Source organism: Coturnix japonica, chromosome 3 (genome assembly GCF_054131305.1).
Source record: "Coturnix japonica strain WE chromosome 3, WE-NBRP24, whole genome shotgun sequence".
Taxonomy (NCBI): Eukaryota; Metazoa; Chordata; class Aves; order Galliformes; family Phasianidae; genus Coturnix; species Coturnix japonica.
The window spans coordinates 46267407-46280910 of NC_140665.1; the positions used below are offsets into that span (position 1 = coordinate 46267407).

At 44.1% G+C, this 13504-nt stretch overlaps 1 protein-coding gene across 1 annotated transcript; it reads right to left on the minus strand.

Annotated features, from left to right (window-relative positions):
• Nucleotides 1-461: 461 nt before the first annotated feature.
• NUP43 (nucleoporin 43) lies at nucleotides 462-8873 on the minus strand. The gene is made up of 8 exons (XM_015858197.3): nucleotides 8728-8873; nucleotides 8487-8609; nucleotides 8134-8211; nucleotides 7202-7379; nucleotides 4802-4937; nucleotides 3796-3947; nucleotides 2456-2578; nucleotides 462-1561 (listed from the first exon to the last, which is right to left on the minus strand). The coding sequence occupies exons 1-8, from the start codon at nucleotides 8845-8847 to the stop codon at nucleotides 1347-1349; spliced, it is 1125 nt and encodes a 374-aa protein (XP_015713683.2). The 5' UTR covers nucleotides 8848-8873; the 3' UTR covers nucleotides 462-1346.
• Between the last annotated feature and the right edge of the window lie 4631 nt (nucleotides 8874-13504).

Sequence of the window (13504 nt, forward strand, 5' to 3'; positions counted from 1 at the left end):
ACATCGGGAGATCCTTACAACAGGACGCCAAGAATACCTCCAAAGTAACATACGTTCTACTGCTCGTTTAATGGAAAATGCCTTTCAAAGTCCTGTAATGTCATCTGCTGCTGCCCCAGGACCAGCACTGCCCTCCATAGCATAGAATCATAGAATCACCAAGGCTGGAAAAGACCTAAAAGATCATCCAGTCCAACCGCTTACCTATTGCCAATAGCTCCCACTAAACCACGTCCCTCAACACAGCATCCAGTCATTCCTTGAACACCCCCAGGGTCGGTGACTCCACCACCTCCCTGGGCAGTGCATTCCAGTGCCTGACCACCCGTTCTGACAAGTAATGTTTCCTAATGTCCAGCCTGAACCTACTCCCAGAGTCTGTCCCAGTGACTCATTTACCTTCCCATGCAGATGGCTACAGGTACATCTATTTGAACTGATGTATAAAAGTCACATCACCATCCTTGTGCAAAACATTTATTAAAAAGAGAAACTGTTCTCTGCAACAAAAGGTAGACGTGACATTATCCATAAAGTCAACCTTCCAAAGATTACAACAGACCAGATGCAAAATGTCGACTGACAGGACTATGTTCTAAGTTGAGGAGGTCTCAGTCTCATACCCAAAAACACAGTCAACAAATCTTATGAACTCTCTTATGAACCACATAACTACATTAGTGGTCTTCTGTTGAGAGAGTAACTGACAGGTTATCACGATCAAGTTTTAACATGGGACATTTTAACATTCATTTCAGAGCTCTAAGAGCCTTCCTCTCTAATCCTCAAGCCTTCGGATAAAAAGTCATGTTCCCAAAATACATTAAAAAAACCCCTTCAGATTAAAAAACCCAATCTGTATCAGATGGCATAAAAAGGATGCCAAAAAACCCTACCGTTTGGCCTTGAATTAATACTTGAGAAAAATGCCTTCATGCTAAAAAAAATTAACAAAAAAAGAAAAAGAAGAGGAAACGAGAGGAAACAAGGAAAACTAAAAAAAAATCTTGTGTTGCCTTTACTTCACCTTGGGTGTATTATGGGAATAATCTTACAACATAGATTTTTGCCCTGGCAACTACCGTGTCTGCTTAGCAAAAGCAGACATCAGGTTAGAAACCAGAGGGAGCTGACATGTAAATTTGCTCAGCTACTCATGCTGGAATATCAGCAGTGAGTGAGAGCTTTCAGAATCTGGAATAACTTGCAGTCTTGCAATGGCAGGACCAAGCTGAAAGCCTCTCATCCACATGTGCTGATAATACTCAGTGTAGTTAAGAACCCAAATCAAATGGACAACATTTCTCTGTAGTTAATCAGCACTTGAAAGGGATACTGGAAGAATTTCATGCAAAAAGTTGTCTATTCACATAAATAGCCTCTGCATCAGTACCGTACACTAGGCACGGTCCCAAAACATCTAAAGTATTCACAGACAAAGTCTGATTTGGAATGAGGTTGGTGATTTCCATTCGGTCTTTGGTTGGGTCGTTGCTTAGCCAGGCACTTACTACAGACTGGTTAATGGTGCTGTGGGAAAGATAGGCAGTACTTCTTCCTCCTAAAAGAAAATAGGGAAGACAGGGAGATCAGTTTATAAAGAAGGGGAACATTTCTCCACTGTTTACAATTAGAAGTTACAAACAATCAAGCAGTCCTTATGAGTGTGAAATGTATCTATTACGTCAGTATCATATCATCAACTAAAATCCCACACAACACGAAGGGATCTGGTTTCATTCAGGAACAGTTCTCCAGCCATGACTTTGAAGTTTACAAGAAGGTAAATTCATAATTCTACTATCATGGCCTCAAGTTGCGCCAGGGCAAATTTAGGTTGGATATTAGGAAGAACTTTTTTACAGAAAGGGTAGTTAGGTAGTGGAATGGGCTCTCCATGGATGTGGTTGAATCGCCATCCCTGGTTGTGTTTAAGAGCCGTTTGGATGTGGTGCTCAGGGATATGATTTAGTGGAGGGTTGTTAGAGTTAGGGTTCTGGTTAGGCTGCGGTTGGACTTGATGATCTTCAAGGTCTTTTCCAACCCGGGTAATTCTATGACTCTATGATTCTATCTTAATAACTTACCATCTATTTTGGCATTATAATATGTTATACATCTCCCTCGGAGACTGAGGTCATTTAGACTGCCTTCATGTCTTTTCTATGTATGTACGAGTTTGAACTGAACTCAGCCTATCTTTGAAACACCAGATGTGCCTCTTTATGTACAGGACATGGTATGGAAAGGACAAACTAATAACACAGAAGAACCTGGTCAAGTGTTTGCCTTTTAAGCAAAAGTGCCTATCAGTGCTTACTTTTTAAGAACGTAAAGCATTTAAATTTTCTGAATTCAGACTGTATTAGTGAATAGATAATATGAATAAGCACACTGGCTTTAATGACACTGCCACCTGACAAATTAAATGTGATCCAGCTTCAGACGCCCTTACCCTGATGAAGGAAAGATGGTTTTTCAGATACGTCTGTGGAAGTGTCCCAGTGCCAAAGAGATCCATCTTCAGAACATGTAAATAAGTGATCCGGGTTGGATGGGTGGAAGTGAACTTCCCACACTATAAATATTAAAAAAAAAAAAGCATACTTAAAAAGCTTAACCATGCTCCTAAACATTTCTACATTGCAATGATCCTAACAGCAGTTTGGTTTCTCCATTACTGAAATCCAATTAGTGATTATGAAACAGTTAAGAGCTCACTTTGGTCTTAAAATAACCGATATGTTATTAGTGAAAGGAGAAAGACAGCTTTGCAACTGTAAACCAGGATGGCTTCTTTCAGTAACGATAGTGGTATGGATAATAAAGCCACCACCATGTCCAGCCATTTCAAATGCATTTCACTTATCCACCCAGCCTGGAAGAGCCTCAAAGTCCAGTGTGGTCCTACTGTCTCCACAGCAATGTAGGATATATAATTTAAAACTACAGTGTTTGCACAAATAAAAAGGAGTGTACTTAATAGTAATATACACCAGTGGGAGCAGCATTATTTAGCTCGGCTGTATGCAGAATGGAGTTACTCAGCAAGTGCCTCCTACAGGTTTGCTTGCAAGAAGGGTGGTGAGAAAGTACTGTCAGCTACAGGAAATGAAAAGCGAGCTCCAGTTAAGCAGAAGGATGCTATTGCTTTAGGAGAACTTCACACTATTTTTTTTTAACGTTACGGACTAGTGAAGACAGCCTGGACCCTCAGGGTCCAGAAAGGAACAAAACCAATTCAGAAGTATCAGATATGCAGCTCAATGTCCTCTTGTTAATATGATATGGACATGCACCCCAGCTCCCACCATTCTCAGCTGGTGTGGTGGATAGGTGGGGAGAAAGGCCCCAAGCCCCACCTTTAGTTATCACTGCAGTTTTCCCTCCACAGGAGAGGGGAAAAATATATCAAATACCCTATTTTCAATACTGTGTATGTTGCTAGAATTTACAATCTTCTGTAAACTCAGGCATTCTGAATGATTTCTTATGCCACCTTCTCGACTATTAGTTTAAATCTGCACACAACACATACTCCTTCCCAGAATGAGATCGTATGTCTCTAATGACTAACAAAGAGCTGCTTCTAATTCTAGCTTTAATTTAAACAGAGTTGCCTTTTAGATGAGAACAGTTTCACATACAGAGAGGGAACAAAACAAAACCAACTGGATAAAGGCACTTTATGCAGCAAATGTAATTGTTTACTACTAAACATATCCAAGATTTTATCCAGGATTTACAGAACCTTTTCCTAAGACAACCTCTCTTTTCCTTAACTCGGATACTTACTTTCTGCTTCATGAGCATTTAGCAAGGACACTGGCATAGTACCCTGCCTGATGTCCCAGATACTCAGCATCCCATCCTGGCCCCCTGTGGCCACAATGTGTTGCTGATTGGGGTGTCTGTCCACACAGTGCAGTGGAACTCTGTCACCAGTCCTGTAAAGGAGAAGAAGAAAAATAAATGTGTAAATTATATCTTCATTCAATTTACACTTTCTCTTTTTTACAGTCCATAAGCATTGACCGACAGGGCAACTGTGTCAACTGCAGCCACATGACACCTACTGGAGTGAAGACCTATATCGGTAACAGGCTGCTATGACTGGAGGGCAGCAGGTTCTGTGTGCTTGGGCACAAGGCACCTACACAACATGCAACAGCTTTGCAAGGATGAGAAAGCCTTGTGTACAAATATTTCAAGTATGCCTACAAGGAGGTAATTCTGATATTCAAGTTATAATTACAGTTGCAATATACGCAGCCAGCTACAGATGGAGACCTGAGTTAGAGAGGGAGATAAGGCGCTAACCAGGTACCAAACCCTAAGCCTATTAACAGCAATGGGAACTATTCCATAAACAACAGGATTTGAATCCAGCTTTGTTTTCTCACAATACCTTAAAAGGCATAAAGTTATCCTTCAGAAACATTTCAAATCGCAGCATTTTTTTTTAGGCCTTTTGGAAAAAAACAGATGTATAATTAATCAGCTAAACAGGAAGAAGTGCTGTGCTTTGCTTTGCTCTTAAAGAACGAACATGCAGATACAATAGTCCTTCAGAGTTAAATCACAAAGCAGACCATTACAGCGTTCAGTCACAACTGCAATTAAGCAGACTCTGTTTTTGGTACTGAAATACAGTAAAGCAAAGCAGTAGAAATATTCTGGGGGGGAAAAAAAAGGTTATTTATCATCCCATAGCCAAGAATGAGGTGGTAACAGGAGAGACTTAAATCAGATATGAAGTAGCATGTGCTTCTCAGTAAGTAGACAAAAATTAAGGTCTTACAAAGAAAATATCTGAGCTGGCTCATTTCTTTGCTGTCTGAAGTCCCATATTTTCAACTGTCCAATTGAATTTACCGTCAAGATCTCAGTCGTGCGAAGGAAAGTCACAGCATGGAGCGTACTGCTATCTGCATTGTCTGCAAGAGAGGTTAGCAAAGCATTAAACTACAAGTTCAGGTAAACCTACAGAACACTTAACTCCATTTAATGAACACTAAACAGCTCTTCTAAAACCAGACTACATTCTCAGGGTCAGAGATGGCCCAGCGTTATGTGAAATTTTAAGTGTTGCAAGAATAACCTTGCTTCCTATAGAAATATTATTTAGACAAACCTGTAAGAAGCTGTGTTTAATTAGATCCAGTTCTTACTGACTCACTTCCTAATCCGTAAGTTTTCTTTCTGGAGTACCTAAGAATAATCAATTTAGCCGAGCCTGTGACTTTCCTGAGAGTTCTCTTTACAAGCTCTCAATCCACAAATACAAGAAAGGCTGCGGAGTTTTTAAGAATGCTCTTCTCCTTTCTGTTTCTCCTACAAGAAGTTGTAACTCTTGCTGAGAACACAGAACAGTGGAACACAGAAGCACTTATTTCAGCAATCGGTGTTTAAAACACTTTCTTCAGGCACTTTCCAAGAGCAGTCATCAATATTATATTCATCCTTAAAGACAAACAGAAACAATGCTTTGTCTGTTAATCTGAACAAATGAGAAAGCCATTTTCCAGGTCCTTTTCTACAGTGCTCCTTCTGATCACAGTTTTCTACAAGAGCCAAGAACAGGTCACAGAACTGACTTGAAACAAGAGGCTTTAGGAAAGACTAAAACAAGCACTGCATCCATATAGAATCACTCTGTGTTATATAACTCTTTAATCTTGATTATGATGGGGTAACATAAACCTATTTCCACTCCAGCTATTTAAAAACTAACTAAACTAACCCCATCCCAGGCAACTTTAAAGCATCTTCCAACATTCCCTCTTCTCTCCCATTCCAACTTTTAGTGTTAAACCACCTCTAATCAATGAGCTTCTGCTAGTCCTTTCCACTTAAGTCCAAGTAAGATCCACTCACCAAGTCACACACTTGACTGAATTATTTCTGTTTATATTTTATTATTTCTGTTTCCAAAAGGATATTTCTCAGTTAATTCACATCTGATTTATTTTATGCATATGTTCCTGCTAAGCTCAGCACCTCAGTGCAGTCTCAGTTTATGTTACCAGTACAAAGTAATCCTTTTTACATAATACCACCAATGAGCACTAAGAAAACTAATGATTGCATCCTGCACATTATTACATCTGAATACAATCATTTGAGCAACTGCTCAGAGAAAAACAGAGATCTGTGAGGACATTTCCCTCCTGAGTCAGCAAAACATTCTGTTCCATTAAACCTGTACCAAAACATTCTGTGTTGGTATCCATTTATAAATGAAAACTTGAAATTAAAATAAACCTTTTTAACTAATTACTTTTTTCCCCTCAGTGCTGAAGAGTTGAAGAGTTACAGGGTTGTTTTTTTTGAGTGTTACTGATAAAACTCTGCCTTGTGCAACTTCTGTGTTTCTTCCTATGTTTTAAAATGACTACTTGCAGTTCTCAGAGAGCTTCAGTAAAGAACTGTATGCAATTAATAGGATTTGCTTTGTGTGTGCATGTATACAGCCCTGCACACACAAATACCCCCCTCCAGAAATCCCAGGGAGCTTCATTCCTTAATTGGCTTATCACTGTCTAAGTTCCTTCATCTGTTCAATCTGAAGCAAGATTTCACTTGAGGAGAAACACAGGCAACGTGTCAAACTGAGGTTTCAGGGAGAAAGTTCCATTATCAATAATGCTGTTACTGCGCTTCATATCATTTCTGCTTTTAAGTTTGTTTTCCACATGCTACTCCATGAAGGCAGCAAGATGGAAATGCTGAGAATAAATTCAGCACAAATTGATGGTTTTGAGTATGGATAACACAAGGCTTAAGCTTACTATAAATAATGAATTGAAATGACAGTAGTTACCGACCCCTGCTTATAAACAATTGATGACACGATGCTTCTGGAAATAGAACTATCTCATGCATTCTATCAGAGCATTTAATGACTCCAGATCAAACAGAAGCATACTGGGAATGTTAAATCTTAAAACATCCCCATCAGTTAAAACATAACTTACAAACTGAATGCATATAGAAACATATCTGAAACATACTTCAAATACTTGGAAGTCTGGAGGAATGTAGGAATGAATGGAGAAATACATTCACCTTGTGATATTGAATTCAGTTCTCAATTGCTTTCCTTTCTGTCACACAATATTTTGGCTAAAATAAATATTCTATTCTATACACCAACCGAGATGTTCCAAACCAAAACATGCTGAGCATTGACTTGACATACCTATAGTCCTTACTGCATCCTTTTGGTCAGCTCTGAAGAGATTAATTCTACCATCTTCTCCGACAGTGACAATTTCTGGGTTGTTGCAGATGACTCCGGTACACGCTGCTCCACCACAAGCTGTGTATTGGTCTGCATGATAATGGGCATTCTCCCACCGGTGACTGGCAGATAGAGTCTAAGTAGCAACCAGACATGAGAGTCTGCTGGTAAATAACGATCCCGATTGAGTAAAGCTTTCGGAATACTCACAAATACTCATACAACTGGAAAGAAGCTCCAGGAAAGCCATAGTACCTCACTGCAATAGGAATCTTCTACATAAATAAGAACCAGAAATCTGAACTTCCTTGGTCTCCCTTCAGTGAGGCGCTGTCTGCTCTGAACCATCTCTTTCACACAAGAGAGAGAACTTGGAATTAATAGGATCTATGTCTGAATATGAAGTATCTCTCACTAGACTTAGCCTCCAATCTTTTCCTAGGACAAAGAAATAGAACTTGAGCCTTTACAAAGTGTAAGATTTAGATTCTGATTGAAGGAAACTCGGTTTATCCTAAGTACCACATAAAACTATTAACAGATGTTAGTCTTTGTTGTGCCATGCAAATAAATAAAAGTACAAGTTCATTCATTCCCACCCCCTGAAATTATTTATTCTCATATATATAACCACATAAAAACTCAAGTACATTTTTAGTGAGTGGTCTATTGCTTACAACATATTAACAGAACCCTATCTGTCTGGCTCTGGAATCTGATTTATGCTGTGTGTGTTGAAGATGTTTTTCTCCCTGTGCAGGTACAAAACCAAATCTACTTCTAAAATGCTTTGAATGAATTTATTGCTGACTCTGGATGCCTCCTGCTTTTCATTTGAGAAATCTCACGCTGAGATCCAAGTGACCCGTACTGCAGCTGCAGGCGCCTACCTGGTTGTTCTGATGATGCCGGAACACAGTCACGCTTCCTGTTGATGAGGCAACAACAATTCTCTCTTGATCCAAAAACTAAAGAGATTAACAAGCATGTTATGAGTTGATATCAACACCAGGATGGTGATTTTCAATTCAGAGTATTCAGATGTGTGGGTAAGAGCAGTAAAACACCCACAAACCGATACTCATTTAATTTGCCACTCTTCATAACTTTCTTTGTTAAAAGTCACAGAATCACAGAATGACCCGGGTTGGACCTCAAGGCTCATGTAGTTCCAACCCCCAAGTCAGCTCCTTGTCACCCCGTTTGCCTCAGATGCCGAGCCCTTACAGAGCAGCTCCCTCACCTGCATGTCCATCACGTCTCCGTTGTGCCGGATGTCACACAGCAGCTGAGGCTCTCCTTGATATTCCCCATTGAGGTCCGCGCTTCCCGCATCTCCCACAGACCACACGGAGATGCGGTTGTCCTGCAGGGAATCGACACGGCCGCTTTTACCTGTGGGCTGCGGACAAGGGCTCCCAGGCGCCTGCGGGGCCCGAGGCGGGGGAGGCAGCGACCCGCCCGGTAAGGCCGTGCCGCGTTACCTCGTTGTCCCAGGAGCCGGTGGCGAAGAGCTCCGGGGGCTGCAGCGCGGCGGCGGGCAGGGGCCGCCATCGGGCCTTGCTGATCTTCTGCGACACGAACCGCGCGCACACCTCCTCCATGGCGCCGCACGGCTCCCGCCGCTGCCACGAGCCGCCTGATTGGCTGCGGGCCGACGGCGAGCGCCGAGGGACAGCGCCGGGAGCGGCGGAGAGCGCTGGCGGGCGGGCGTTCTTTTTCCCCTCCAAATAGTACGCGGCCGCACGTTTGTGTATCACAAGCAGGATCCCCAGCGCAGCACTGACAGCCCCGAGGCAGCCGGAGCTCAAGGAGCGTCTGCATGACACGGTCAGACCGAGCTAGGGCGTGAATCCGGGTGGTGCTGCGCAGCGCCAGGCGCTGGGCTCTACGATCCCTTTGGGCTCCTTCCAGCGACTCATCACCAGAGCCATGAACAACTGCTGTGCACAAAGTTCAGGGGTCAGCTGTAAAGCGAGCTCCGCGATGACACGGCCGGGCCCATAGGCCATTCCCACAGGCACCTTCCCGCTTCTTGCTGTGTTTTCTCACAGCTCGCACTGCCACTGGTTCTTCTCTTTGCTCAGGAGCGCTTGATGGAAAGCATTTGAAGGGAACTTACTCCCAGGAGGGAGTAAACTCTTTGAAAGGGCTGACAATAGCAGGACACGGGGAAATGGTTTTAAGTTGAAAGAGGGAAGATTTAGGTTGGATGTTAGGGGGAAGTTCTTCACTAGGAGAGTGGTTCGGCCCTGGAACAGGCTGCCCAGGGAGGTTGTGGATGCCCCGTCCTTGGAGGTGTTCAAGGCCAGGTTGGACGGGGCCCTGGGCAACCTGATCTAGTAAATGTGTATGTTTGGTGGCCCTGCCAGGCAGGGGGGTTGGAACTACATGATCCTTGAGGTCCCTTCCAACCCAGGTCATTCTATGATTCTGTGATTTGGGAAGCACTAAATCGAGTAGGAGGGACACAGACTGTTTACACTGGGATGGGAAAAAGAAGCAATTTTTCTTCCCTGTCTCGTTTTTTTTTAAGTTTCTTTTGGCAGCACGTTCTGTGTTGGATTTAGGGCTGCTTTGTAGGCCTTTAATCTCCACATTTGATCATTATAAAAGATGGGTACTGTGTTAGCACGTTATTTCAGTATAAGATCAAATTCAATTAAACAAGTGAAAGAGAGAAACAAAGACCACAAGACAAAATGCCTCATCAAGTATTGCTCAGGTTGTCAATAAGGACTTTAAGAGCAGACAAAGCTGGTTCTGGGCGCTGGGCCCAAACATGCAGCAGAGGCAGAAATGAGTTTGTATGGGTTCACAGAATCACGGAATTATCAAGGTTGGAAAAGACCTAGAAGATCATCCAGTCCAACTATCACCAATACTTCCCAGCTAAATCATATCCCTCAACACAACATCCAGACGTTTCTTGAACACTCCCATGGTCGGTGACTCCACCACCTCCCTGGGCAGTGCATTCCAATGCCTGACTACCCTTTATGAGAAGTAATACTTCCTAATGTCCAGCCTGAATCTCCCCTGGCGCAGCTTAAAACCATTCCCTCTAGTTCTATCACTGATTACACGAGAGAAGAGGCCAACCCCCAGCTCACTACAACCCCCCTTCAGGAAGTTATAGAGAGAGTTATAGGTTGTTCTCATTGTGACTAAAGTTAGGAGTGTGCTAACTTAGGGAAGTGCCCGCTTCAATCTCCTAAACAAGCACAGCTGCCAATGCAGGGCACTGCAGAGCAGATGTAGGAGCAGAGAGCTGGGGCTGTGAGCTCACCCATAGCTCTTGCTTGCCCTGACCTATGGAGGCAGAGTGCAAAATGACCTTCGATGCAAACATCTGAAATGGAAATAGAAAATTAAGGCTGATTTGGGACAACAGGAAGAGAGAAGATGAAGGAGAACTATTCAGTTAAAAACAGAACAGGGGCAGGGAGAGGAATGAGTGTAAGTGTAGAAGCCAATTAGTGTGTGGTTTGGGACATAGCTGCGGAAATGCTCAGCAGCACCATTTCATAAAGAAATCGCTGCTTGCCGTATGTATATGCAGAAGCAGATGGGACCAGACAGTGATGAACAACTTTTCATATGCTTTTGAAATTCAAAGGCTTTCAAAATTCTAATGGGAGCATGAGGTGGGAGGGAAGGGATAAAACAGAAATAGTAGCACGGAAGGGTTTATATATAAATGTACAAGAGACTGAGATGTGGGTGAATGTGCAGAAAAGGAGTGAGAAGTAATGGGCTGCATGCTAAAAACTACTGGGATCTCCACATCAGAGCAATCACATAATGGCCCGCTACTGGCATCTCCCTGCCCCTTCCTTGGCAGGGCATGGAGGCATTGGGGAGGTAGTTGTACCTCTGGAAGGCAGAGAGGCCTGAAACTGGACATCTGGGGACTGAGGTGTCGATGCTGGTTTGGACAAGTGTATGGGAAATCACAGCTTGAACCTCTGATTAATCAGCTGAGGCAAGTGCTGGGTCAGCTGTGGGAGCACAGGTGAGAGTAATTTAGCTGTGCTCCAGGAAGGGGTGGACCTTGACCACCTCCTCTAAGACCTCATTTAAGGGCTGACCACCACTGAGGCAGCATCTCTGGGAGATTGGTCCTCAGTGGAGACTGCCTCAGCTTTCTAGTCAAGACATTGATGTTGGTGAGTTTTCCTTTGCTAATAACCTTTGACTATCTACCATCATCTTTGTTAGCATCTTTATATTAGCCACCCTTACAACAAGCGAGGAGGAAGAAGGAATCTTAAGTGTCAGAGCAGATGAAAATGTGCTGATGGCCAGAAAACACTTTAAAAAATTATATATATTTTTTATTATTATTCTAGCATAGAACACAGGCATTCTTTCATGGGTTTTTATTGCCAAGCATGCTCTTAATAGGTTTTAATAACAAACTCATGGCCTGGAGCTATACAGCAAAAAGTGCAAGTGACTCTCACGGCTGTTTAATGCACAGAAGGGTGCATCATTGATGCACTGTAGTTTTTGTGTCGTTTGAGCCCAATTGGCTTGTCTTAAAGTTCCTGGAAATCTGCACAGCCAAACCATTTCCTTCACACCCGCCTGTTACCACCCCAGATATCACTTCCATTCTTGTCACTATCTGAGAAACCACGCCAAGCACCGTGCCAATAAATGGCCAAGCTCAGCCCAAAAGCTGCAGGGTAGGTTTGTGTGTTGCTCTGAGATAAGGTTATGCTCTTTCTCTATTCTCTGACAAGCATAAGCCTAATTCAAGCCTGGTGCTGGGAGGAACAATCAGGCTGTAAGAAAATGGCTTCTCTGGTATTTCTGGTCTCCCAGGGGGGTAAGTATCTCTGGAATGCTTTTAAGCATGGGTCAGCTAGTTTGTTGCTAACAGCCTCTCTATGTGAAAGCAACGCAGCTTGCTCGCATCTGACAACAGAAAATGCCTTTTGCATTTAAAACAATGAAGGATTTTTGTTTGCGTGTGTTTACAATGTCTGTTTGTTCTTTGTACTTGCTGCCCTTTGGGAATTCTTATAACTCCACAGCTTTTCGCCTTCCTTCCTGACCCACTGGACACAAGGAGTCCCTGCATGCTGTGGGATGGGTTGCAGAGCAGTTTCCAGACCGTGCCTCAGAGAAAATGGATGCAGAACACAAAATGAAGCAGCAGATCCATCTCTAATATTACAAGGACCAGATGGGGAGGTGTGTGGGGATTCAATGGATGTGTGCAATGGGCAACTACCAGCTTTGCTCTGCAGGGAATGGTAGCCATTAAAGGCAATTCCTGCACTCACCTGAATGAACAGCCATGGGATGCAGAGCAGTGTGACGTGGAGATGGCGCTGTCTCATTGCTCCCAAGGTGGATTTTAACACAGAAGGATGTTATCCGCATCTCCTGTGGTGGCATAAAGGCGGTGTGTGTCCTTGTGCCTGGAGAGCTTTCAGACAACATGATATCTCAATTAATGACTGGCAGCTCATGTTCTCTAACGTTCATACCTCAAATTGCTGACAGGACCTGTCAGTTCCTAGTCTCATTTCCAAAGCAAACAACTGCTGCCTCACTGTGCACGTGCAAGATCAGAGCAAACCTTGTGGTATTTATTCCACTCCAAGCTAGCGATTTTGTAAGCCGGACACCTTTTAAAGGGAATCTAACGCGTGCAGCTTTGCCCTGTAGCAGCACAGCACGGTACGGCGGCAGCGCCTAGCCGCCACAGCAGCACGGTGTCCCGTCAGCCCACAGCCGCAGTGCCGCGCCACGATGGCTCAGCGGATCTTCCCGCCCGGCCACCGGAGCGCGCGTCAGCCGACCAATAGTAGCCTCCGACACGTAAGCTCGGCCCTCACGGGCTGGCTGCGGCCAATAGGCGCACCGCATGCAAAGCATCGCGCGCTGCGAGGCGGGGGGCGCTTCAGTAGAGCGGGCGCACACGGTGCGGAGCGGCGCAGTCGCAGTGCGTCTTTCGTTAACCCACCTCATAGCACCTGCCGGCTTCCAATCTGGTGTGCCCCGGTGGCGCAGTGGTAGCAATGCCGCTTTCAACACCGCAGGCCCTGGGTTCGAATCCCCTGTGGCGCAAGTGGTAGAAGTGCTGCTCTGCTACACAGGGCTCGAATCCCGGGGGTTGGACTCGATGATCTCTAAGGTCCCTTCCAACCCGCACCACACTGTGACACTGTGATTTTCGTCACCAACTCCCGTTAACCGGGGGTGCCGCAGCGCTGGGTTAGGCCGTTCCCAGCACATCAGCCGTGT